The sequence below is a fragment of the Xiphophorus maculatus genome, chromosome 3 (assembly GCF_002775205.1).
Source record: "Xiphophorus maculatus strain JP 163 A chromosome 3, X_maculatus-5.0-male, whole genome shotgun sequence".
Classification (NCBI taxonomy): Eukaryota; Metazoa; Chordata; class Actinopteri; order Cyprinodontiformes; family Poeciliidae; genus Xiphophorus; species Xiphophorus maculatus.
Window position 1 is genome coordinate 14,041,596 of NC_036445.1, and position 24,632 is coordinate 14,066,227.

Genomic DNA, 24,632 nt, shown 5'->3' on the forward strand with positions numbered 1-24,632 from the left:
TCCAAAATATTGATTTGATTCATGTTTTATTACTTTTGTTTGAGATAGATTGGGTGTAAGGATAGATAAATACTTCTCCATAATGTTTCCTTATTGTTGCTTATTCTAGATTGTTTGTTACTAATATAATTTTAAATAAAGGTTTAATAAAGATTTGGAAATTAAAAAGTGACTTACCACGTGACAGACATACCACGTGACATATCACGTTTTGTAGCCATTTCTTTACTATTTAATTTGTATTTTTAATGTTGAAAGTGTTCTTGGGTGTTTTAAAAGGCGTTGTCAAATAAAATACGTTATTATTAGTATAATTATTATAACACGATGGGTACAGGAAATGGTGTCACTAGCGCCCCCTTAATTTCCGGAATGAAATAGTCCCATTTCCATATAAGGTATGAGACTGACAGTTGTCCGTCCCCGCCCCATTCTGTTTGCTGCAGCGAGGTGTACTTGCCCGAAAGTGCAACTGTGAGTTTATCCACACCCATTGACACTCTCATTGGCAGGTTTATGAGGTGAGAAGGGGGAGTAATCACATAGAGAACAAATATAGGTAAGGCTAAATAGAGATAGGCAAAGTGAGGGGAGACTCTTACAACCAAAAGCAAAATGGCAAATGGTAAGTTGCTTTGAACATGCAAAATTGATCATTTAAATTGGTATTAGAATTGTATTCTGTACCTCATGTGAAATCTGCATAAAAAAAATATGCATCTGGAGATGCAAGCCTATTTACCTTAAAGCATGTCTTAGTGAATGTTTAATACAATATTTATATTTTTGTTAGGTAATGGAAATTCATCTGTAAGTCATCCAACTGGATTGGAAATGGCAGCGAAGCACATACAGACATTCTCACTGGTCGTCTACTGTGTGATCATAGTGGTTGGGACAGTAGGAAATGGTCTGGTCATTTATGTGACCAGCTTCAAGATGAAGAAAACAGTCAACTCTGTGTGGTTTCTCAACTTGGCTCTGGCAGACTTCCTCTTCACAGCGTTCCTGGTGTTTACAGCAGTCTCTCTCTCTCAGAAGTACCACTGGACTTTTGGACAGTTCATGTGCAAACTCAACAACTTTGTGAGCTTAGTCAACATGTTTGCCAGCATCTTTTTTCTAACATCTATAAGTCTGGATCGTTGCTTGTCCATCTGGGTGGTGGTGTGGGCACAAAACAAGCGCACCGTTGGCAAAGCTCAAGTGATAAGTGCTTTAATCTGGTTGGCTGCAGGCATCTGTAGCACACCCTATGCATATTTTCGTGCCGTGGAAGTCAGCCAGAATCAGACATACTGCAAGTACACTTCAACTATGACAAAGAACAAACATTGGACATTGTTTATATTCCGGTTTGTTATGGGCTTTCTCATCCCGTTCCTGGCGATATTTTTCTCATATGTGGCCATAGGGATTCGTGCCAGGCGTCTGCAGAGAATGAGGAAACAAAGACGTCACCGGATCATTTTTGCCATCATTTTTGCATTCTTTACCTGCTGGTTGCCTTTTCATGTTTTGAGTTTCATACAATTAAAATTCTTTGATTACTCAGATGTACAGAACATTGTTCAGGTCATAGGTCCTCTAACTGTCAGTCTTGCCTTCACGAACAGCTGCTTGAACCCCATCCTCTATGTTTTCATGTGTGACGAGTTCCAGAAGAAGCTCAAGCAGTCCATTTGGTTGGTTCTAGAAAATGCCCTTGCAGAGGACCACATATCATTTGTTACGTTATCTCGTTCAATGTCAAGGATTCCCAGAAAATCTGATTCTACCGCCCCTGCTGAGGGGAAAGAAACTGAGACATCGATTATCTTAACAAAACCAAAAAAAGAGATCTCTACGAAGAAGTCCATGAACACGGAGGAAAACAGCCACAAACTGATTGAAATGGCGGACTTTAATAAAGTGCACTGAAGTGATCTGAGCAAAGCTTATTTGTAGAGGAGTGTGAACACGTGCAAAGACAATTCAAAGAATATTTTTGACGTCTGCTTGTTTTTCATCATTTGCTTACCATTAACAGGTGTTTTCGTATGTGGTTATTGAGACAGCCTGAGATGTACAACAGACAGTCTGATAAAATCGCACACAACCCCTTACCTTCCACATTCAATCAGCAAATGTAACTGAAAGCCTGTGTAGGTGTCCTACAGCAATATATTCTACATGCTAAGCTTTTAATGAAATTATTGTAAATACTGTAAAAAAAAGTATAAAATTACTTGTTTACTTTAGAACAGTTTGAATTTTGTTTTAACTTGCCTCTTTTAATGAACCTGTATGTTTAGGAATGCTCACATCTGTATGTTTGTCTACTTCATCGATGACGCCGTCAAAAGAGATAAAAATATTAATGGATGTTTCAGAAATTATTAAAAATATAATGACAAAACAATGCTGTAACACATTCAAGTCCTGATTTCTTATCTTACAGGATATAACAAGAGCCTGAGACAGAGTGTTTTGGTTTGCAATGAACCAAGCAACTGGAATAACAGAAACCTCTAAACACTTCTGTGTGGTTTTTCGCTCACATTCACCTTATCTGAATCGCAACACTTGTACTGCAGCTCTTCCTTGCAGCCATTACATTCTATTGAGGTAAAAAAAAAAAAAAAAGCAACAGCTCAATGTTTTTAGAATACAAAGAATGCTTTCTTTACAAAGTTCATACTTCTTACTACAAGCACAGTTCATACGTACATAAGGCTAGTCAAGAGGAAATTAAAATAATGGTGGTATGTGAAAATGTTTAGTTTCATATTCTAGAATACAGTAGAAGTATTACCAGTATAAAAATACAAATAGTGCACTGATTGCGAACCACTCAACCAGTGGTTCGCAAACCTGGTCCTTAGGTAACCCTGCTCTTCATGTTTTAGATGCATTACTGTTCCTGCACATCTGATTCAAATGATTGCCCGGCCTCTTCTGCAGCCACCAAATCATCCATTCATTTAAGTCAGGTGTTTGGAAGCAAGGAGACACCTACACATGGAGGACAGGGGTACTTGAGGACCAGGTTTGGGAACCACTGTTCTAAACCGCATGTAAATAAAACAGTGAAATTAATTTTGGCAATTGTGCTGAAATTGCCAAAGTCTTAAAGTCTGAAAGTCTATGTGATGTCATTTCTGGACTGGAAAGGCAAATATATAATCTAAAACTAAACCGGGGCAAAATAAGATCTGTTTAAACTATAAAACTGCATAATGGAAAACTGCAATTCATCCTATTTCTGTCAGGTTATAGCATGAATTTAAACAAATATGTTCACATCATTATAGCTTAACTTCATATTGTTGCACTGTACTACAGAAAAGGTAGATCAAAGCTATACTTGCTCATTGCAAAAAAAAATTATTCAGCTGCTTTACATCAAAAAGTTAATTTATTCCTGATCCTCTTTAAAATTATCGCATACAGCAAAGTAAAACTCAAAATGTGGTTTCTCAGACATAAAATATTACCTGAAGCCAACAAATAGAGAAGGATTTATAGTAAGGACATGCCATGTTAGGGCTAGTGCTAATGTAACATATATTACATATATGGATATTAAAATGGCTAATTATGAGTAAGTTAATAATGAAAACAAAGCAGAAAAATTCCTGGTTCGACTGCTGGAGGGAGTATGAGGTAGTTTGACTCTTCTTTATGCCAACAACTTCACAGAGCTCTTTAATGAGCTTGGACTCAAAATCTGTACCTGGTCTGAGTGTATATGCTCTGGAATCCCATAATAAACCATGAATTCATTCCAGAGGCACTTTGCTACAGCCAAATCAAAAGGTTATGTATGGAGTAACGCCCAGACAAATATGAGATACATAAGAGCTAATAATGCAGATGAGCAGAAGACCCCTCTAATCACCTCAGCTTCCTTAAGACAGTGGTGCCCAAATGTTTTTTGCATCAAGGGCCAAAACTGTCAAGTTGAAAAGGCATATCTTTTTCATTTTTACAAACTCAACAATAAAATGACTACTATGACTATAAAATGACATTTATAATGGAATAAAGACATTGGATTTTTGTAGAAATCCAATTTCCAATTTAGAAGAGTTAATCATTATAGATCTTGCAGGTTCAGAAATGGACTACAACAGTGATTTTTTGACATTTTTGTTGGTCTTGCTCATGTAAAAGAAACCACACAAGATCTCAGATCTTGTTTCTGAAAGCTTTTTTTCTCGACTTTGAAGGAGTTAGCAAAGTGAAGAAATAAACCCCATAGTTATGTCAAATTTCATATGTGAAATTATTCAGAATTGCTCAAAGTTGCATCGTCCAAAATGTAAAATTTTATTTAATTCACATTAAGTTGTAAAGTTAAGTTTGTCCACACATGCTTATTTATAGAGTTATAACAATAATGGGCTCCATTTTACAATCCCATGATTCAGATTTAGGCATAATAAAAAGAATACTGATACAAAATCTGTTGAACAACTTTTGTGAGCTTATTTATGAGAATGTTACTCACGTGCTCAACAGCACGTTATCTTACATCACACCACAGAGGTTTATGCTAGAGGTGCTAAACTTCCTGTTTGTAAGGTTAGACTGTGTGATCTGAAACATAAGCAGTAGGGTAAAATGCTGCAACTGGTTGTGTAAATGGGACCTGCATGAATCTAGTATAGGGTTGAACATGAACATAATGAACTGAAACTCTGGAATTTGAATTGGATACAAGTACTGAAACAAACTGACTTAATGAGTCTGTGTTCTCTTTAAAGTGAACAGGCAATTTTGGAAAAAAAAGACATAACTACATCTTTCTGCTGTATATCGGGCAGAGAATTACATATAAACCACTGGTACAAGACAAAGTCAAGTACACAATGACCACAACCACCAAATGAAATTGAACTTTGCATCTATGTAGTTACACTTATTGTAATTCTACCATTATAGCAGTAAAACTAACAATTATGGGAGAACTACACAGCAGGCCAACGAGACAAAAGTCCAGTATGTTAACTTCAATCTGAAGTGAAATGACACTTCGGTGAAATGCTGCAGTAATTTGTTGCTGCAGTAATCAGACGTTTTTAATAATTCCAAGAAATGTTGCATGTTTTTTGGTTCTGTTACCTGATATCTAATCAGGTCCGTTGCATTAGAGATAACGGATGAGAACACTCGATTTTTGGGGCTTCCCCACTTGCAGAATAATGAAACTGAGCTCTTACAATTAGTCATGATAAAGAAAAATAAAAATCAAGCATGTTCCAAGATAAAAAAAATCAATATGGATAACTTGTGTGTGCTTAGAAAATAACCAACCATTTCAGCTCTAATTTTTTTGTTACAAAGATTTATCTAATAGACAGAAAATAAACAAAAACCACAAACACAGGAATACATTACAGTAGACTTTAATCATTTTTGGATTATATCAAGAACGTACCAGTATGTGTGTGAGAAAAATACTACCTCAAAAGTCATTTATTTAGACATTTACACAAAATGTACTTGAGTATCAGGTCTGACACTCCAACATACCCCCACACAGGAAATTGAAAATATCATTTCTGTAACTTAAGGGACAAAAAGTCTGTTAAGGTTCAAAGTTCTGCTATTTCGTTCTACTCATCTATGGTTGTATGCAGGAGTCATCGAACATCAAATATGAATGCATGGCTCCTTTCCAACTGTGGAGAGTCCATTCTGCAGCTAACAAATACAAGGCAGGCAGTCAGTGGTCATAGAGATCCTTCATTTCCTTCAGAACCTTGATGCTCTCACTGTATCTCATCTGGTTTTTATTGGAGCATTCCTTCCATCTACGGCAAGAAAAAAAAACAACTTCTAAATATAAAACTCTTCTAAAAAGTGTTAATTGTGATGTATTTAATTATTTTTAAAATACATTGTTTTTGTTGTAATACTAGCTTGCAGCTATTATTTGCTAGCATTTACACTGTTCTCATTTTATGAAAATGTCACAAATAATATTCTTGCATCTAACATATCTGTGGTATGTAAAAAATGTGGGGAACTGAAGACACGTTTCTTTTGAAAACAAATGGGAATCACTGTCATTTCTCAAAATGTTTTTACTGAAAACAATTGCACCACAACTGGTTACCCAAACACAGTTGACCTTATCACCCCATTTCTTTCCCTTTCTGCTTATTTCAGTTACTGAACAACTGTGGAAAAAAGGAGCACTGTGGAAGCTCTGAAGAATTCCCAAAATTAGATTTTCCCCATGGCACAACTTTCATCACTTATGATGTGTAGGGATCATGGGAAACCTATTTGGTATAACAGACTCTCATTTGTGAGGAAGTCATTTCTCTAATGAGAAACACAAAAGGTGACACAGCATGAACCAGCAAATACACAGAAATGGAAATAAAAGGGGAAAGAAATGTCAAAGGACCCAGAACTAGATGACCAAATAAACAATATCTTCCTCACATCATTCTGATTTAAGATCTTTGCATTGACTTTCTTTGATTTACAAATTCTTTTAAAATATATCTTTTGGATTTGCTGTAGAATAATGTGTTTTTTCCACTTCTCAGGAAGGTAGGTGCAAGTGTTAATCCTGAAATTTTGGAAAAAATCTTTAAAGGCATCATTTAGTTTCCATGGCACCAGCTGTGGAGCTATTTTGTTGGAGACCTGAGGGCAGCTGGGAGTGTTCAAAGTTTAAAGGCAAACTCAAGCTCTCAAAAGTTTTATATTTTAACTCCCCATAACTTTCTAGTTATGCATTTATCTCTTGGAAATGCTGGTTAATTCTTTCATGGGCAGGTTGTCCACAATTAATTTATTTAATCATATATGTTTTTGACAATCACCCTTTACCTTCAAAACAGATAGCTTTCCCAATACTTGCTTAACCATAACTTAACCAATAAGTGCTGGTAAAAGCATTCTGAATCAGATTAACTACAGTCCCAGATAACACTGAAAGTGAATCTTGGACTATCATGACTGTTTCTGAGCAAGAATAAATCTTTCCAAAAACAATAATAAAGGGTCTAGAACAGCTCATGAAGGACTTACTTCTGTCTTATCTTTTTCCAACGTTCCATGTGGTCACTGATGAGAGCTCCTGATACGGGAACCTCTGTGAACTGTGCAAAGAGAGCAACTTTATTCATCACAGGCAATATGTAAGTAGAGATTTTAACTTCCATTTCCCAGTAAAATTGAAAAAGAAAAAAATATCATTGAAATAATCACATAATTTTAGAACCTTGGAAATAGTGGGCTTTTCAGTCTGTGGGATCCTGAGATTGATGAGTTCACCAGAGGGGCTCACTGGACAGGCAGATGGAGGAGGAAGTCGGTACACATTCTGACCTTTGCCATTCATCATGTCTGTGACCTAAAAAAACAAATGTTCTAAATTAAAACTAATTTAATAAGTTCTCATTGAAGCTATTCTAATGTAATAATACAGAGATTGGCTTTAACAAACGTGTCACCTCCTAAAAACAACCTTAACTAAACTGCGAATAAGTCTCTGTCCACATGAAAACAGATATTTGGCCCAACTGAAATGTTTAGCTCTTTGCTTCCAAATATGTGGCAAAAAATGCTTTGCAAAGTAGAAATTTCCAAAAGTCAGGTTTCTAGTATTCACAGGGTTATCTAGACATTATTAAAACTGACTACATAATTGCCCACTTTGAACATGACCACTTTTCTTTTCATTTCTAAAAACTACAAGAATCGTAGGAGTTGTTAATCATTTTTTTTCTGCATCTGCCTCCTTTTGTTCTGACTTGGTTTCCATGAAACCTCAAACATGAGATGAAGAAGGTAATGGGAAACGGATTCAAAGAAAGTATATATTATGACTGAGAGAAAAAAAAACATTTACCTAACCAATGCTTTAGCAATTTTTTTTTTTTAAAAACAGTCAAAAAAAACATCAACTGTAATGTAGCCATTGGTTGTCATAAACATCCAGAGTTTACTCCTCTACTTTTTTGTTAATGCTTGTGTGTGATGAACAAAATAAAAGTGACAAACTTATTTACAGTCCCACCTCCTCTTCTGGTATGCTTTGAGGGGAGCTTGGAGAAGCTGCAGGTTCCCTAAAGGAAGGATTGTTTCTCATCCAGGATCGGCAGATTGGATACAGTGGGGTGGTGGTGTTGAATTGAGCTAAATCAACACTGCGATCAAACAACTTAATAATGTATGCATCTAAATAAAAGGGAGAAGGGCAGAAAATACAAGGACATATAAAAAGAGACACAATTCACAATACAGTAAATAGATAAATGGACCAATAATAAATTAGGTACAATTAATAATCTCTCACTGTATTAATTGCATTCAATTTACTCTGTTTATGTTGATTGGTCTCTGGGATGCCCTCATCCATCTCCTTTCTTTTCTTCCTTCTGTGCTGTGGAAATCTTGCTGAAGGTCTGAAAATGAAGAAGAAAAAAAAAACTAATTTAACCATTGGGACCTACGTGTAGGACCCTCCAAAACATTTAATAATAAATAATAAGCAATAAATGTAATTTATGGATTTGTGATGCAAAAATTTATCTGGACATAAAAGGAGAAACATGTTTATGTTCATCAAAAGACACATTTACCTTTTTCCAGCAGATGACGGAGACAAATCTCTAAAATGAGCAGAGAGGCCATTGGATGACTACAATGCAACAATACTGACACAAAGGTGCAATAATGTGAAGGTAAAAAGATATCTACGTTTAATAAAGTGAAAGAATAAATTAATACTAGTCCTTACTTGCTTAAAGTATCCACTGACAACTTTCCTGGGTCTTCATTTGGTTCTCTGTTTAAAGTGCAGAAAAACAACTGTTAGCATCAAAAGTTTTCACGGATGTGATAATCAATATATTGATTATAATTTACAAACCTTTCATTTTCACTTTTTTCTACTAGACCCTTTAGCACCGCATCCAACCTGCCGCGAGCACCTGTGCTCTCCAGATCTAAAGAAGCAAAATTATTCATAAAACAGTAATCAACAAATACACTGAGATTTAGAAAGGGGAGTTTTTTTAAAAAATCACGATATTAGCGGAGATGCAAAATAAATATAAATGTACAATTTTAGTTTTCCCATGTTTTCTACACTTTATGAAAAGCAAACACAAATCATGTTCAAGAAATTTTAATACAATAATAATGTAAAATACAAAACATTATTTCCGAAGTACTTTATTTTGTGATTGGTGGCAACTTTATTAAGTTTTATAATTATGAATGTCTTACCTGGCCTTTCTGTTTTTATCTTGACGTGGTGCATTTTGTTCAGTTTACTCCCACGGGCTGCTCAGAAAAACAGACTTAAAACAGCTGTTTTGTGCCTCTAACAGAGGTATACGGGGTCCCTGAGCTAACAACGACCTCTTGTTGATTGCTCGGTAACAGCAACGTTAGCCAGTTAGCTACGGTTAGTTGTTCAGCCAGTTAGCCACCCTTCTTCATTAGCCTACATAAACTGTTAAAGCGACTCCAAAATCTAAATTCTAAATACAGACACTTATACTGAAAATGTGTTATTCTAGTAGCTCCAAAACAATTACATATTATTACCTATAAATACCTTACTTCGTGTATTACTGTTTCGGAGAATAAAAGGTACTAGCTCAACTACCGTTGCTAAGTTAGCTTGTTTTTGACAAGCTCGAAGCTGGCTTTCCTCTTCCGCGCGCTGCCGGTCTCCAATCACCCGATTGGTGCCTGTGTGAACAATGTATCATCTGTGATTGGACAAATCATGCCTCAATCAATTTTTACTCGTCGTCTATTGGCTGGTGAGTGAACAAACGTAGCAGTAAACATGTCTTGTGCTTCTATCGACAGACTCGAGAGCTTCTGATAGTTTTTCTTTTTTTAAAAGCAGACAGTTTTAAAGTGATGTTTTTTGTTTAAGATTATATTTGACGTTAAGCAGGTCTTTAACGTGCTGTGTGTATTTACATAAGCTATTTCGTTCCACCCTGCGTTTGCTTCCATGGTAACTATTGACTACAAGGTCAGACAAGCGCTGCAAAAGTGGCTTGTCGAGTTGCAAATCAATATTTTTTATACTGACGTTAATTTGTGTTAGTGTTAAGCTAACTGCTAACTAAACTGTGACATCTTGAAGTTGCTATGAAATCCAGGTAAGAAGCAATGGGCACATTTTTACTTTTGTAATTAGAAATTACAGTAAGTAAAATTTGTTGTGTTTTAGCGGACCACTGTTTACGAGGCAGAATCCATTCCCACCTGTATCCACGGTGAAGACGAGGGCACACTACTACCCATCACGCAAGAAGTCCCTGTCAAAAAAAGAGAAGAAAATTGTATGTTTAAAATACAGCTTCTAACATATACACAATTAATTTGCAGACTGGACCTTAAAACCCCTCTACCTCATCATTTGCAGCTCTTCCTGCATTATTTTAGTGTGTAGAACTTCATCTTTTGCTCGCTCAGTAGGGGTTTAATCTTATGTTGTCATCCGCAAGGTTGCCTTAACCAGATATACAGTACAGACCAAAAGTTTGGACACACCTTCTCATTGAATTCAATGAGAAAGTGTGTCCAAACTTTTGGTCTGTACTGTATTTTTGTCGATTTGGATAATACACCAAATTCGACTGTTGTGTTCTAACTAAGATTGAATTAAAATGGAATTTAATTTATCTCTAATTGACTTGATCTACTAATACAACGTCTCACTTTTTTGGTCTGTTTTTGTCTTTTACAGACTCTAAGTCCTGTTCGTTTACATCAGACCTCTAATAGTCCACCTCGCTCTCTAAGCCGGGAAAGCCAACACCTGTATGAAATTCATGATTTTCCCTCCAGTGATGGACAGCATGTATTTACCGAGATCTGGCCCTCTACCGAATGTGGATCCTCTCCTGAGGGTAATGCTGATATCCCTGAAATGTTGCCACAACTCTCTACAAAATTAGAGACATCCACAGTTCCATCTGGAGTGAAGGAGGATTCTGTACTCGCAAAGTATGTTTCCCATTGTTTTCCTAATTACAGTGCCTTGCAGACATTTTCATAGTCCTCAAATTTTTCATGTTATTACCACACATTTCAGTGTATTTTGTCTGAACTTATGTGCTAAACTTGAAAAGTGAGATCTTAAATGTGAACTGAGAGAAAAAGCGTTTACAAATAAAAATCAAGAAAGAGTGGCATTTCCTAATTACACAGAAATATGAAAAACCATGTTTTCCTGCAATAACAGCTGCAGGTCTGTTGACATATTTGTACAAATAGTGACCGATTTTTTCCTTGTTCATCTTTGGAAATAACTCAGTCAAATTGGATGGAGAGTTGGGTCGTTGTCTTGTGGAAGGTGAATGTTCACACCTGTTTCAAAATCTTCTACATCCTCTAACAGACTATCTTCCTGACTTGTTCAACATTTAGCACAATCCATCTTACTGTCAATTCAAATCAGAAACTTCCTTATCTCTGCTGAAGGAGCATCCCCTTTGAGTTTTGTGGTGATAATGTGACAAAATGTTCAAGGACTATGAATACTTGTCCAACTCACTGTAAGTATATATACATATATATTTTTGCTTTGGGAAGTACTAATACGTACTTTTACAGATACATAGAACGTTTTCGTCATGGTCGGCCTCAGAGTCGAGCAGAGCGCCGACAGATGATTTCTACTGATGGGGGGGAACAGATCCCGTTTTGGTGGATGATCCATTCATCAGTCCCCAGTTCAAACCCAGGTAAATCACTAGACAAAGGCACACTCTCTGTTGGTGTATTTATGTGGATAAACCATGAACTTGTGAATTTTGCTCTTTCTTTCTCTAACAAACATAATATACGTTTCTTTTCAATGAATGGATGTTCCCTGTCCCTGAAAGACGGCCATGATTCTACCACTGACAGTCTAGATGCGCAGCCTCAACATGACATATTCTTAAATGTGAGTGCATTAATAAGTTTACTCAAATTAAACACTGTGAAACCAGATTCGCTTAACCATCTGGACAGGAAAAAAATAGGTGTACTGCAGATTGTAATTATCTAATTACATGCTCACCCTTCTATTTTAATTTAAAACCTCTCTTAGTTGTAGACACTTTAGGTTCTACTATTAATAATTAAATACACACTTCAGCCTACTGTTGTCAAATGTATAGTTTCTAAAAATGATTTCAAAAATTACCAGGACATTTCTTAGAAAGCCAGATAATTTGCTTCTTGAGATTTATCATTTAGTTTTTCCTAAAGTGCTGTATTGTATTTGTATTCACTCACTCTGTTGTTTAGGGCTAAACAATTTTCTTTGTTCCCCAGGTCGGGTCTGACTGCTCTCAGGGGGAATATGATGATACAGAATTAATAAACCTTCAAGAAAGAGCAAGCAGACTTCTACTGAGAGGGTGTGTAGTGCATTAACTAGCAGTACCGATAAGTGGTTAGTGTTCTTGAGTTGAAATAAAACTGTTATCTTTCCAATAGTGACTGTAGTCCGAGTGATCGGTCCATTCCTGTTAGTTCAGATGGCCTAGGCTGCTCCGATTTCTCCTCTCCCGTCAGTGTGAACGAGCCAGTGCGACAGCCTTTGATTCCCAGTTTGATGAAATCAACTAATGGTGAGGCAAATAACGTGAAATACATCTTTGAATGCAGCCATTAATTTCCAGTTTTAGTTGATGTTGATGCAAGAAACCTTACCCTGTCTTGCATTTGTTACTACAAACATTATGGCTGTGCTTTTTGTGTTTACAGCGGCGATCTGTCCAGACCCAGCTGCTGCTGCCTCCTCTCAGAAATATGTCATGCCCACCATGACACCTCCTACTCGCCCAGAGGACGATATTTTGTTCCAGTGGCGATTACGGAGAAAGATGGAGCAGGCTAGAGGGTGGTCCCAGTCCATGAAGCAATCGGGGCTTCATGATTCTGCTTTCAGCTGGCAAGCCCCCAGTTTGGTCCATGAATCAGTCAGTGGAGAAGCTTACAAGGTTGGATTTTAAAAGTGTATATTTGTTTTATGTCAAACACAAAATAGCATGATTATAATCCTTGTTGTATAATCTGTAGCATCAACAGAGCTCCCAGCCTCCTCGCTTCTCAGAAAGCGACGCACATCCATACATGACCTCTTCCCAAGCAGAAACCACTGAGGCCCACAGACGAGGTGCTCCAGCTCTAAGTTCTCCACTCTTCCTTACTGTTGGTGTTCCCTCTACTTCTGTGATGTCTCAAACCCAGACTCTTTCCCATATTCCTGCTCACATGCACTTACTCTGTGATGTCCTTCCCTGCCCCAACCAGCCAACTTTTGCTAATGATGAGCAAAGCATTTCACAGAAGCTGCCTGAGTACCAAACCAAAGCTGTCCACAGAGAAACCCAAGTCTCAGAAAGCTTATTGAGAACCAACAGTGACGGGCCTGTCAAAGAATGTTTGCCAGCCTCACGGCATGCATCCTCTGGAAACATAAAAGGAGATGGTCCTAGTCAGCAAAAAATACTCCGTAAGAACAAGAAGAAGAAACTGGTGACAAAAGAGTCTGACCAGAAGACAGCCCTACCTTCCAGGCAGCAGAGGAAAGCTGTGAGGTGAAATATGAACAACTTATTACAGGTGTAGATCTGTAAACCTGAATATCTTCTAAAAGTTCAATTATTACTGTAACTCTGCTCTAAAAGTCAAGCTCATATATATATATTAATTAAATTGTTAGATTAATGGCTTGTGACAAAAAAAAAAACCCACAACTGTTTCTCAAAATGACCATTTGCTTTTTTAAGCAGAAATGAATCCCACTGAAAGGAATGCCCATGTTTTCTACATGATATGCCCTCAATATGTTTTCTTTGCTTCAATTGTTTTTTTTGTTGTTTTTTTTTTTTTTGCTTGAATTATAAGTTCTTCATAGTCTTAGTTGGTCATTCACCGTTTTTCTTTCAGCTCAATCTTCCATTAATATCCTTGCATACAACATTCTGTGAATGACAAGCTTGTTTAGCAGTGACATTTTAAAGCATACTGTCCTCATCAATGGAACATTTCTGTTTTTAAAAGTTTCAACATAACAGTCAATATAAGTTTCACTTTTTGATTGATTTGCTGAAATTCATCAGCTTTTCACAGATATTCTAAGGGATTAAAGCGAACCTGTACAATGAAATATGAATGCTTTTTTTTTAGCTGGTTAACATGTTTACTGTGATTGCTGTTCAATTAGGGATTCTTCAAATTCGAGCAATCCAAAATACACATCATCAGTAAAAGAGCAGCATCATCATGATGAAGGCAAGGCGGTTCCAAAGGAAAGCTGCAGTGGGGGTCATGGACCACCGTCCTCTCCAGTTCACACTGCCTTAGGACAGGTGAGTAAACATGCATGCTGAGCGTTATTCTAAATCTTACTAAAATACAATCTCAGTTCAAGTTCTGCTTTTACTTACATGCATACTTGCCTGTCTCGAAAGTGGGTAGACAGGGTGCATATTTACTGTGAGAGCACCTGTATCACTCACCAGTTAATGATAAATTTGCATACTAGTACACATTTTAATATGTTCAGTGTAAAATAAATCTTGTGGTTTAGTGTACTAACACTGCAACTTGCAATCTGAATCAAGTATTGTTCTTGGTGGACTTTAACAGGTAGTTTCAGAGGTTTTGTTCCCTACGGTGGCTCAGAAGACTCCAGTTTCATCCGTTTCTACTCCTAAAAACATCTCCTCACCTTCAGGGTCCCCAGTTCCTTTAAATGTTACACAGAACTCGCTGCAGGTCATTTCACAGCTGCTACAAGAGGCTGAAGGTAATCCTGTGGCTTGATTGCAGTCCAGGCAATGACTAAGAAATATTTATATTCCAATACTGCTTTACAACTCCTGCATACGCTTGTAGCATCAAATCTTTCTTTCTGTACATCTGGATTTTGTGTCAGATTCTGATGAAAAAGAGTTTGAAGATGACCCTCTGTTGCAAGTCCTCCGCCAACAGAGAAAATGGGTGAAAGATCAGATAAGGTAGATTTAAATAAAGCTATAGTTTAATCAGTTTGCTTTTTTATGGCCTTACATTTCTGACCTGATCTTATTTTCGATACTTTTGGATTTTTATTAGATTCATTCATCAAATCGACACTGTGAAGATGATGTTTCCTCTTTCTTCTTTCAGAGAGGTGGACGTGAGGCTGAATGAATTCCAGGAGGGACAAGCAGTGGCTTGAACAAATCAGACTGTTTGTTTTTGTTTTTTTGCAGTTTTATATTGAAATAAAGTTTATTTATATGATAATATTTCAACATACAGTTTGGAATATGTCTATATGCATTAATTACAATCACAATATAGTGCATTTACAAATGTTGCTCAAAGGTATAGCAGCTTCAACAGTGAGTTAGGAATATTTACAGAGAGCTGTTTGTTGAAATACTGTGGACGATCGACGAGCAACACTAGAGGAGTACTTTATATACAAACCACAAAGAGCGGGGAATATTAGAACAGTGCCAGGAGCAAAACAAAACAGATGGGTATTTCGGTACGCTGTGTGCTGTTGGGAGTAAATCTGCTTTGTGTCTCAGTGTTTATAAAGGCCGCTGTTTTATTTTCTTATATGGCGAAGATGAGAGAGGCCTCTGTGTTAAGTCAGGCATCTGGTGCCTTCGATCTGCAGCATTGGGGCTGATATGATGAGAATGCCTTCAGGGGAGACAGCTGACTCCAGCGCCATGATGTTCACGCCCTTTGGGATTCGGTAGCGGCGGTTAAACTGCAGTGTTGTAAAGCCGTGGCCCTCCTTCTGCCAGGAGACAGTTAAATACAAGTTTAAAGAATAAATCAGTCACTTTAAATTTTGCTCTGGTTAGAAGATTACATCAGGGCTCCCAATACACTCTAAAAAAAACCATGGTAAAATAAAAGGATTTTCATTTTAGTATTTTTCCAGGTCTGGTAAGAGGGGTTGGGGAAGTAAAAGTGTGGAGGAAAATTTGTTTTCACAGACATTATGCTACATCCCATCTGTAAAAAGGTTGTCTTGGCTACCTTTACTCTTAGCATCCTTCTGTCCTTTATATTTTACCATTTTCCTCTATCCTTCCTCTTCACTGTGTTTTCGTTCTTTATCTTCTCCTGCTCTTCCTTTCAACTTTATTTTCTTTTTTAGCATTCCTTTGTTCCTTCATCCTTCTATATTTCCCTTCTACCTTTTTCTTTCCTGCATTGTCATTCATTCCTTACTTCATTACTTCCTTCTTTCATTTATGTTATTTAAAGAAGGACTAAATGAAGAATGTGTGCCAACCATATTACTTGTCATGTTTTCTTATTGGGTGACACAAGGGAATGTCTTTTAACCCATACAGTCAAAATTAGATTTAAAAAAAAGTGTTCAGACCTTCAGCTCTTTGTGTTGTCCTTGCACTTCTACAAAGTCGCCCACAACTTTGACCAGCAGGTCCTCCGGGTTGAAATGCTTCACATCTACTTGAACTGTAAAGCCGATCTCATCACAGTAGACCTGTCAACACAAGTTAAAATAATGTCTGATGTTTTTGAAAAGGGTAACGATTGTTGCACAAAAAATACATATTTCCTTTGATGAATTTTGTGTGAATTTGATGTATTTGAGCATGCATGGTGTAAACAAAAGAGAAAGATTTTTCTTGAGGGCATTTAACTGATTCAGTCTTCTGTGTTTAATGAAAAGAAATATAAGATGTGTTTAATTGAAACTAAGATTTGATTTTAAGATTGGCAGTAGATTGTTTTGGTAACATTTTATTCTTATCTGAAGTGTTATTAAGCATTTGGCTTTTTTAAACTCTAGATTAAAGAAATGACCTACCTCTGCAGAGCTGACACTCTCCGTCTCGGGAATCAGTAATGATGGCGACCAGTTATAATAGCCATTAGACCCGTTCAGCCGAGGAGGTAAAACCTTCTCCCATGGAATGCCACCAGTTGTTACAGTGGGAGGCACAATAAAATCCATGTCTAACAAGTAAAAAAAACCAAACATTAAAAAGAACAATCAAAAGAGTTCCATAGAGCACAATGAATGCTCAGAGAGGAGCAGCTTACCTTCACTTATATATTCTCTGATCTAACAAGTGAGCAAAAAGAGAAAGGCCAGCCCCCGGTGCTACGTTCCCACTTATCCTGAGTAGGAGGAACGATCTGTCCGATTCCAGTTTTCCTTCTCTGACCGGGCTGAACGTGACTGACCGTCACAGGCTCTTTTATACTGCAGTTGCATAATGACTTGGGCATTCATTCTGAGGCACCTTGCCTCTGTCACATTCCAGACTGTGTACCCTTGGGTGTCCCGTCCACTCACAGATGAGTATAAGTTTTGGGAATGACACAGCTGTTGCTGGCTTATTGTCAATTAAAGTGTTTGTTGCAGCCCTCCTTTACTGGGTCGATGACATGAATATAAACCTGTTACTGGTGTGTAGTCATCAGAACAACTGTGGGATAAGTTGGTTGTTGGGGAGGATCCTTCTAAAAATAAATTCAAAAGAAGAGTGGGTCCTAGACACATGTAGAAGCATGCGTTCTGTACCTGACACATCATCAATCACCTGTTGCATAACAGGATGGGCAGTATTAAGTTGGAGTTAAAAAAAAAACAACTAAATAAAACATTTCCAGGAATATCCTACAAGCTGTATTTTCTTTAGAATTACTAAACAAAATACATTTCCAGGAACATCCTAAAAGCTGCTAAGTGCGTATAGTGAAGATATATGGTCATTTAAATGTCTAAGATAAATAAGCAGTGCAGCACAGTAAAATAAAATACTTCCACAAGCCAGTTTCATTGGGTGGCACCTCATGTTGATCCTCACTCATCTTCACACATGTAGCAGTTATGTGCACATGTTCTCCCTGCTAGCCACGCTAAACCTTGCACCCAAGCTTTGACTGTGACTAAAAGTGGCCCCGATTATGCTATGACTCATACAGGATGATGGCCAAGAGGGGACATTTGGAGGGATTAAGTTATTGAGTTTCATAACAGGCGCCACTGGTTGTCTGGTCTCTGAGAGGTATATAGCAATAAGGAAAAATAAAACATAGGCTCATAGATGCAGAAAGAAATGTATCATGAAGGTAGATAAGATGTCTACCTTCTCTAAAAGGGCAGCTTTAGAGATATACCTTAAGATTTTCAAAGTCACAGTTATGATGCAACTTTGTCTCTTGCAGCATTAAAACTTGAATTGATGACTATATCTCATAATTATAACTGAAAATCATTGCTACATTTTATTTCAATTCTGATTCAGATTTGACATTTTGACACTGTATCTCACAAATGACTTACAGTAAAAATCAAAATGACATTGAAACTCATTCTCAAAGTCTAATTTAATATTTTTCCCTCATAGTTATGACTTTGGAGTAACTATGTCCCACAATCCCTTTTTTATTTATTTAAAGTTGTGGCTTTTATAGAAGAGAGTCACAAACCCACCTTAAAATTTACACACAATTTAAGGCATTATAGATTAAGGGTATTTATTGGTCAGAAAGTAAAAATCACCTTGAGTGCACAAGGTCATTTTAGCAATATTTTAGAAAAAGAAAAAAAAAGCAGTGAAATCAAATCAGTTTTCTCAACTAAACAAATCTGAATGCACATCCACTGACAACACACTGTTAGCTCATACTAAAAAGGAAAAAAAGGCTCTAAACTAAAAACATACAGAAATGTGTGAATTCTACAGTATCAACAATGTATAGGTTATAAATGTTACAAAGACCGATTCTTTATCTGTTTTGCTTTATTAAAGAGAAAACTCTTTGGTCCAGGATGGTCAGAGGTCAAATGTCTCAAGGCGTGCCCAGTGGAATTGTGAACGAAAGGTAATCTCCCACCTCCCCCCACTGTGCTCTGAAGTGTTGGTAAATTGTAATCCATGTCGTCAGTACTGTGACCCAAAACAACAAACCCAGTGCTGATCGCTTCACATCTGGAAAAGAAAATGAGAAAGTATTTTAATTAAAAACTTGTATTATACATTATTTACCCTGGACACTTCTTGGTATTGAGGCAGAAAAATGGAAAGAGAGCTTTAAAGATTGATTACTCAGACCACCAGTCCGTACATGATTAAAAAAAAAATAATCATGAAGCTATCATCAATGGACTAACATCGGTAAAAAGTATGCATGTTACTACCAGTGGGTCTGGTAATAATTCATTATTTAGGGTTATTATTTACGAAATAAAAATCTACTGATTTTCTTTGTACGCTATTATTAGTCTATGCAAAGTCATAAGTTGACAAAAATAAAATAACTTTTATCCTGATATTAGGACCAACAGTAATGTTCATTTGAAAAAAAAAAAAAAATACTGAACATATCTTGTTCCATAGTAGAATATTCCGTTACTGCTTTTAACGGTGATATGATGATTTGCTGTAACAAACAGGACACTGAGGCTGTTTGCACTGCTTAGAAGTATAGATCTGGCATCAAATGTTCATTATTGAACATTTTTAATAAGCTTTTTTGGGATCTTTTTGAGAGGTTTCAACGTGAATCTAAAATTATGTAGTGATCTTAATTTTGAACCTAGATTCATGACCATAATATCATGGTCATGCATGCATGGTCATAAATAACAAAAAGTTGGTTCAATATTCTTTTGCGTTTTTGTTTTGTTTTAATAAATAATCCATTATTTTGCTAAAATACTTACCAATATGTTTTTACGCATGTAACTAAATTCTAGTTAATTTGAATTACTCTGCACCAAAATGTCCATGAAACTTACATGTTTTAATTTGGGTCTGTTCAGTGAAGGGCGGCTTCAGAAAAGCTTCCTTAAAAAACCAAACAACGTTTACAAGCCACAGGAAAGGAAGAAGAGCAAAACCACCTGAAAACACAAGAAAACACAAGTATTTAAAGGTATAGGAAACCAAATCATGCTATGACACGACTACATTACTCCTGGACTTAATATGTAATCCACCCTTCCCGTTTCCATGTTTGGGCTCCATAACGGAGATTACAGCAATTACAACTGCTATATATTGACAAGTAAAGCTGCTTGCATTCCTATCAAATATGTCTTACCCAAGTAATATTTCCTACAAAGGGTGAGTTTCTCTTCGTTGGGAAGTCGTTCCAGGTTCATGGTAAACGCACAGTGGTCCTGCTGAAGGAAGAAACAAAGTTCCAAGGAGATGTTTAGAGCTAGCTCCACTTTGGTATAGCTAACAGAAATAAAACTTGAGAAAACTGAACATGGCAATATTAGCTAAGTTTAAAAGATGACTAGCCACTGAATTAGCAAAGCAAACCAGCTTTATCAAAGACCTTGAGCGTAATACATATACTAGAGAACCTTGTTTAGAAATGTACTAAACCACTGTCAAGTGACTTGAAATAGCCTCAGGTAATGTTAGCATTTTGCTAACAGTTACGTCACCTTCGGAAAAAAAACGACCGTAATCCACTTTGGCAGCGTCTTTTAAATCATGTTAAACATACATTAACAATATTTTTGATAATAACGTCCTGTCATACCTACAGTCTCCAAGGCTAACTCTTGAAAATGAGAACCGAGTAAATAAACACTTCCTCAATCCCCTCTTCTTCGTCGTTTTCCTTATCACCTTTCTTCTGTTTTGAGTAGTCACAAGTCAGTGTTAGAATTAATACTACCACCTAGTGTACAGATGAAGGAGACACACACACACAATGGAGGTTTGTTCCCAAATTTAGAAATATAATGAGAAAATGTCAAATACCTGTAAGGGGAGAAAAACATTAACTTTTGGAGACTAGATTATTTAATTTAAATGTAGAGGGAAAAAAACAGATTTTATCTTTCAAAAACGTTTTACAACTAGTATACCATTTCATACATTCTCCGCAGAATTTAAATTTGTATGTCTCTTTGATGGAAATTCCGACCAACCTGGAATGTCACATATTTCCCGGAATACTAGATATTGAGGGTCTGAGACTCATGAGTGTTCTTGGAAGGAGGACAAATGTTTACACCAATAAAAGGTGTAGACGTTTTATTAGTGTAAAAACTTACCATACATTTAATTTATTAAGTACTCATTCATTTAACTTACATAATGTCTTCCTTTTACATAGTTTACATACAATTTAACAATTTCTTGTCTTAGAGTCAAATGCAGCTTCTTCATTGAACAATACAAGAGCATAACTTTTTTGATAGGCATCAAAAAAGTGAAGTAAATCAAATATAAAAAGTAAACAGTGAACTCCTTGAGGAGAATGTCAATAACCGTTTGTGACAAATGTCAGTTCATGTTATCCCATAAGTATTTATGTCATTATTAGGCCAAAAACATCCTTATTTACAATCATTTGCATTGGTCTTACATAATCTTCTGAGAAATTGTATTTTGGATTTTCATGCACCTCTTCAATATTCCTCTGTTTTTGTGGTATGAAATATGCAGTATATGGTCATCTGGTAAGACAACAATGAAGTTATGTTTTAATCTTACAAAAGAAATTGTGTTAACATCAGCATTATCGGTCATTTTCTAATTACTATAGCTTTATTTAATCATTTCTCAGTTTTATTTAATTAATTACGCAAGCTTTTAAAATCGTTTATCACCACTGAAAAAGTAGGTTACATCTGATCCATTAAAATGTCTAACTTTTAACCCTTCAGTATTTGATTTTAATGTATCAGTATTTTTAATGTCCATTGGAGCTAACAAAGTTGTTCAATTTAGATGGATATTCTAAATGCCACTGACGCTCCACTAAGTGAAAAAAACAAAAATAAAACTCAGTTTCCCTTGTATCATTGCGGCTCCCCCCTCCCATCTCGCGCCTTCCCTCTTGTCTCCCCCTCGAACTGCTAGCCGTCGGTGTGTGTTGTTGTTGAAGCAATGATGGCGGCGGCAGCGGGATGCGGATCAGCAACCGCGGCTGCCGTAGGAGGCCAAGGTGGAACTGCTACGGCCAGAGGTCGTTTCCCCGGTCGGCCTTGGTCTTCGCGCAGTCGTTTGCGCTCTGAGAAGCGATGGCAACTCGGGCGATCAAGCTCAGAAGCTGATGATGTGACTAACGGAGGGCCAAGGCCCGCAAACCTGGCTCTTTCGTTAAATGAAGACCAGTCGCACTTGCGTCTACTCGGGATCGAGGCAAGCCACAAGATCCTCGGTCAGGCTGGATATAGCTCTAGTGGAAGTGAAGAGGTAAGGTCCCGTACTCATTAAGGAAGTGGGTGATGTGTTCAAAATTGACGCATTTAGTGTGATCGGTCTATGCGCAAGAATGAGTGCTTTTCACGGCTGTATGACTGGTTAGTGCCATGGAGAAATGTCAACATCCCATTGGCAGGCTAGCGTTAACTTTAGCTTCAAGCTAAACGGTATCACCAGTGTTAGCCGAGTTGAGCTTTCCATTTGAATACTCCAAACACAAAATGCCACTTTAGTTCTGACAGCAGATCTTTTTAAAGTCACATTAGCATGGGGCTCCGAGTTGATCTCCAAGAATAAAAAATAAAGGTAAAAAATTGATAACCTTAATATATTTTTTAAATGCAGAGTGGGCACTTGTAAACATGCGCCGCAGTTATTCTACGTATGGCCCTTTCGTTACAGGGCCATAATATCTGCTAGCCTGCTAATAGCCAACACAAAGAGCAGGAAGCCTAGCGCCTTCGTACTCTGCAGAGAGTAGCCGCTAACTATGTTTGCTATGTGCTTTTCTAAAGTCTGCTTAAATAAGACACGTCTTGCGTTTGGCAAAGTATAAAGTGCATATAAACAGTTACATAACATTTTATATTGTGGCTATAAAGCTCCTTAACTGTCACAGGGGAGTAAATCGTTTCGGGTTAGCTAGCTGTTAGCCAAGGTTAGCAAACAGGGCATGTTTAAATGGATCTACAGAAGTGTGCCCAACTTACTGCCACACATGTTGGTCTCACACATTTAAGGGCTGAAGCGCAACTAATAGTGAGTGATCCCTATTTATTAGGTCTTCTTCAAGACCCAACTGCAGGTATAAAGAGCATTGTAAGTGTTTGGAGGGAGTTGTTGATTACAGACTAACGTTTCGTTGTAGCTTTTATAACATCAGTGAAGGCGTGACCATCATTAACTAAAGCATGGGTTTTTCCTTAACGCAGAGTTCTGAGTTTGCATTGGATTGTAAAAATGGTGTAGACTTTGACTATTACATTCATTTGAATTATTTCCCCGGTGGTCACTGATTATGTGGTATTAGTAAAGCTTTAAGTCTGATTTCATGGTACGAACTGCTTTTTAAGGTAATTTTTTATGTACATTTATATTTATTTAGTGCAAAGAAAAGATTATGCAGTGATAGAAAATCACAGCTGCATACAATAATGCACTGTTCCAGCTTGACTCAGACATGCTTATGTTTCACCATTCAAACTCCTAAAGGCTATTTTTACTCAATCATGGTTCTGTATTTTTCTTAAAACACATTATTAAGTGTGTAATACCAACCTTATTACCTTGAAATAAAATAAATATTTAACTGTAATAACCATACAATAGTTATGCTGCTGCATTCACAGAGACATGGATCCTACTTCTGTAACTAACGATCCTGGACATAAATGTACTCAGTTGTGCTGAATCAAAATCTTTTTTATAACTTTTTTTTTCTCCCTTGCGTCGCATGTTTCATAGATTACATCTGAGTGTACTGTTTACAATACTAACACCGCTGTCTGCCACATATGCGCGAACATAGTTCTGCGAGTGCAAAACATCTAAAATGTTTTAGTCCAACTGATTGTATAGAGAGGTTTGACTTTCTCAGAATCTGTTATAATGGGTTTATCAAGGAGACACTACTCAGACTGCTTGACTAATGAGCAGCTTCCTGAACAGTTTGGTGCTTATTTTTGTTGTGAATGTTAGGACTGCACAATATTAGACAAATATGTAATCTTTACTTTTTTAGCCACTGAAAATATCCACGTTGATTTCTATGAGGTTTAGCATTTGACCTGTTAACAGTATAGTTCAGGTGAGTGTATAAAGGGCACCAATAAATTTAAACTTGAGAGAATTTGTAGTTTAGCTGCAAAGAAAACAAGATATAGTCAAAAACGAAACATGAAAAATGTTTCAGTATTTGAATCTGGACAATTTTTGGGATTATTTGTAAAAAAAAAAAATTTTACCTCCATTTTTGATTGTCTTAGTTTGACCTAGAAGTTATGATCTGACGCACTAAGGTTCCCATCCACACTGGTTGGTTTGGCGTATTGATTAAATTTACATTATGTTTCACATTAATCTGCCCTCCCTTTGTGTGAACGCGCAGACAAAATGTGAGCATTCCTTCAGGAAAATAACACCAGTGGTACTGAAAATGTTGGTTTTAATGATCGTAATTGTAGCCTTGTTGTTCCTTTTTGAAACTAAATTTGGTGTTTGTTTAATTGTTGCCTGTGCCTCATTGTTAACTGTACATGGGCAATTAATAATTTTTAATTATTTTTTTATAAAGGGTGATGACTTCAAAGGATTTGAAGCTGACAAAAGAAACGCTGCAGAATCTGTGATGTTGCAAAAAAATTCTTCCAAAGGTAAACCATTTTGAAATTTAAAACTGTACAAAAGAAATTAAGTACATGTGAGATCAATTGT

General features: G+C 36.8%; 6 protein-coding genes across 14 annotated transcripts in view; 3 read left to right on the top strand and 3 right to left on the bottom strand.

Moving 5' to 3' along the window:
* Window positions 1–528: 528 nt before the first annotated feature.
* LOC102229998 (chemokine-like receptor 1) lies at window positions 529–2,378 on the top strand. Its single transcript, XM_005798482.3, has 2 exons — window positions 529–625; window positions 794–2,378. Exons 1-2 carry the CDS (start codon window positions 616–618, stop codon window positions 1,918–1,920), a joined length of 1,137 nt encoding a protein of 378 aa, XP_005798539.2. The 5' UTR covers window positions 529–615; the 3' UTR covers window positions 1,921–2,378.
* A 2,996-nt stretch (window positions 2,379–5,374) lies between these two features.
* Window positions 5,375–9,673, bottom strand: lin37 (lin-37 DREAM MuvB core complex component). Its single transcript, XM_005798429.3, has 9 exons — window positions 9,238–9,673; window positions 8,879–8,954; window positions 8,747–8,794; window positions 8,589–8,618; window positions 8,326–8,411; window positions 8,024–8,184; window positions 7,226–7,357; window positions 7,033–7,103; window positions 5,375–5,798 (listed from the first exon to the last, which is right to left on the bottom strand). Exons 1-9 carry the CDS (start codon window positions 9,269–9,271, stop codon window positions 5,711–5,713), a joined length of 726 nt encoding a protein of 241 aa, XP_005798486.1. The 5' UTR covers window positions 9,272–9,673; the 3' UTR covers window positions 5,375–5,710.
* Window positions 9,674–9,769: 96 nt separating this feature from the next.
* proser3 (proline and serine rich 3) lies at window positions 9,770–15,607 on the top strand. Of its 3 annotated transcripts, XM_023331113.1 has the most exons (14): window positions 9,770–10,133; window positions 10,205–10,316; window positions 10,724–10,983; window positions 11,593–11,723; window positions 11,865–11,926; window positions 12,301–12,386; window positions 12,466–12,599; window positions 12,736–12,971; window positions 13,051–13,182; window positions 13,285–13,571; window positions 14,201–14,345; window positions 14,626–14,785; window positions 14,915–14,996; window positions 15,148–15,607. In XM_023331113.1, the coding sequence occupies exons 1-14, from the start codon at window positions 10,123–10,125 to the stop codon at window positions 15,197–15,199; spliced, it is 1,890 nt and encodes a 629-aa protein (XP_023186881.1). In that variant the 5' UTR covers window positions 9,770–10,122; the 3' UTR covers window positions 15,200–15,607. The 3 variants fall into 3 exon arrangements, with proteins under 3 accessions (XP_023186881.1, XP_023186880.1, XP_023186882.1); XM_023331112.1 differs by having other exon boundaries at window positions 13,051–13,571; XM_023331114.1 differs by lacking the exons at window positions 14,626–14,785; window positions 14,915–14,996; window positions 15,148–15,607 and having other exon boundaries at window positions 13,051–13,596; window positions 14,201–14,279.
* Window positions 15,211–17,355, bottom strand: hspb6 (heat shock protein family B (small) member 6). The gene is made up of 4 exons (XM_023331115.1): window positions 17,059–17,355; window positions 16,823–16,971; window positions 16,373–16,495; window positions 15,211–15,775 (listed from the first exon to the last, which is right to left on the bottom strand). Exons 2-4 carry the CDS (start codon window positions 16,967–16,969, stop codon window positions 15,617–15,619), a joined length of 429 nt encoding a protein of 142 aa, XP_023186883.1. The 5' UTR covers window positions 16,970–16,971; window positions 17,059–17,355; the 3' UTR covers window positions 15,211–15,616.
* A 1,132-nt stretch (window positions 17,356–18,487) lies between these two features.
* On the bottom strand, window positions 18,488–20,621 carry psenen (presenilin enhancer gamma-secretase subunit). Of its 3 annotated transcripts, none has more exons than XM_023331116.1 (4): window positions 20,528–20,621; window positions 20,071–20,152; window positions 19,766–19,870; window positions 18,488–18,956 (listed from the first exon to the last, which is right to left on the bottom strand). In XM_023331116.1, the coding sequence occupies exons 2-4, from the start codon at window positions 20,129–20,131 to the stop codon at window positions 18,817–18,819; spliced, it is 306 nt and encodes a 101-aa protein (XP_023186884.1). In that variant the 5' UTR covers window positions 20,132–20,152; window positions 20,528–20,621; the 3' UTR covers window positions 18,488–18,816. The 3 variants fall into 3 exon arrangements, with proteins under 3 accessions (XP_023186884.1, XP_023186886.1, XP_005798482.1); XM_023331118.1 differs by having other exon boundaries at window positions 20,071–20,149; window positions 20,524–20,621; XM_005798425.3 differs by having other exon boundaries at window positions 20,524–20,621.
* Window positions 20,622–21,867: 1,246 nt separating this feature from the next.
* The window catches only part of kmt2b (lysine methyltransferase 2B), a 34,103-nt gene continuing 31,338 nt past the window's right edge, over window positions 21,868–24,632 (top strand). For all 5 annotated transcript variants that reach the window (XM_023331103.1, XM_023331106.1, XM_023331107.1 and 2 more), the window contains exons 1-2: window positions 21,868–22,190; window positions 24,493–24,571. In XM_023331103.1, coding sequence (XP_023186871.1) covers window positions 21,882–22,190; window positions 24,493–24,571 — 388 coding nt within the window. In that variant the 5' untranslated portion in view covers window positions 21,868–21,881. The remainder of the gene's footprint in view (window positions 22,191–24,492; window positions 24,572–24,632) is intronic.

Bases quoted from the DNA above. Each gene is read 5' to 3' on its own strand.
- hspb6 (XM_023331115.1), bottom strand. From the start codon at position 16,969: ATGGATTTTATTGTGCCTCCCACTGTAACAACTGGTGGCATTCCATGG. The intron at 16,496-16,822 runs GTAGGTCATTTC...TTGTGTTGACAG, and splicing joins AGAGTGTCAGCTCTGCAGAG to GTCTACTGTGATGAGATCGG. The intron at 15,776-16,372 runs GTCTGAACACTT...GTCTCCTGGCAG, and splicing joins GACAACACAAAGAGCTGAAG to AAGGAGGGCCACGGCTTTAC.
- proser3 (XM_023331112.1), top strand. The intron at 11,724-11,864 runs GTAAATCACTAG...TGTCCCTGAAAG, and splicing joins AGTCCCCAGTTCAAACCCAG to ACGGCCATGATTCTACCACT. The intron at 14,346-14,625 runs GTGAGTAAACAT...GGACTTTAACAG, and splicing joins TTCACACTGCCTTAGGACAG to GTAGTTTCAGAGGTTTTGTT.
- lin37 (XM_005798429.3), bottom strand. From the start codon at position 9,271: ATGCACCACGTCAAGATAAAAACAGAAAGGCCAG. The intron at 8,619-8,746 runs GTAAGGACTAGT...TGCTCATTTTAG, and splicing joins TCAGTGGATACTTTAAGCAA to AGATTTGTCTCCGTCATCTG. The intron at 5,799-7,032 runs GTAAGTCCTTCA...TTCTTGCCGTAG, and splicing joins TGGAAAAAGATAAGACAGAA to ATGGAAGGAATGCTCCAATA.
- psenen (XM_023331116.1), bottom strand. From the start codon at position 20,131: ATGAACCTGGAACGACTTCCCAACGAAGAGAAACTCACCCTTTGTAGG. The intron at 19,871-20,070 runs GTAAGACATATT...TTGTGTTTTCAG, and splicing joins TTGTAGGAAATATTACTTGG to GTGGTTTTGCTCTTCTTCCT. The intron at 18,957-19,765 runs GTAAGTTTCATG...TTTCTTTTCCAG, and splicing joins ACAGACCCAAATTAAAACAT to ATGTGAAGCGATCAGCACTG.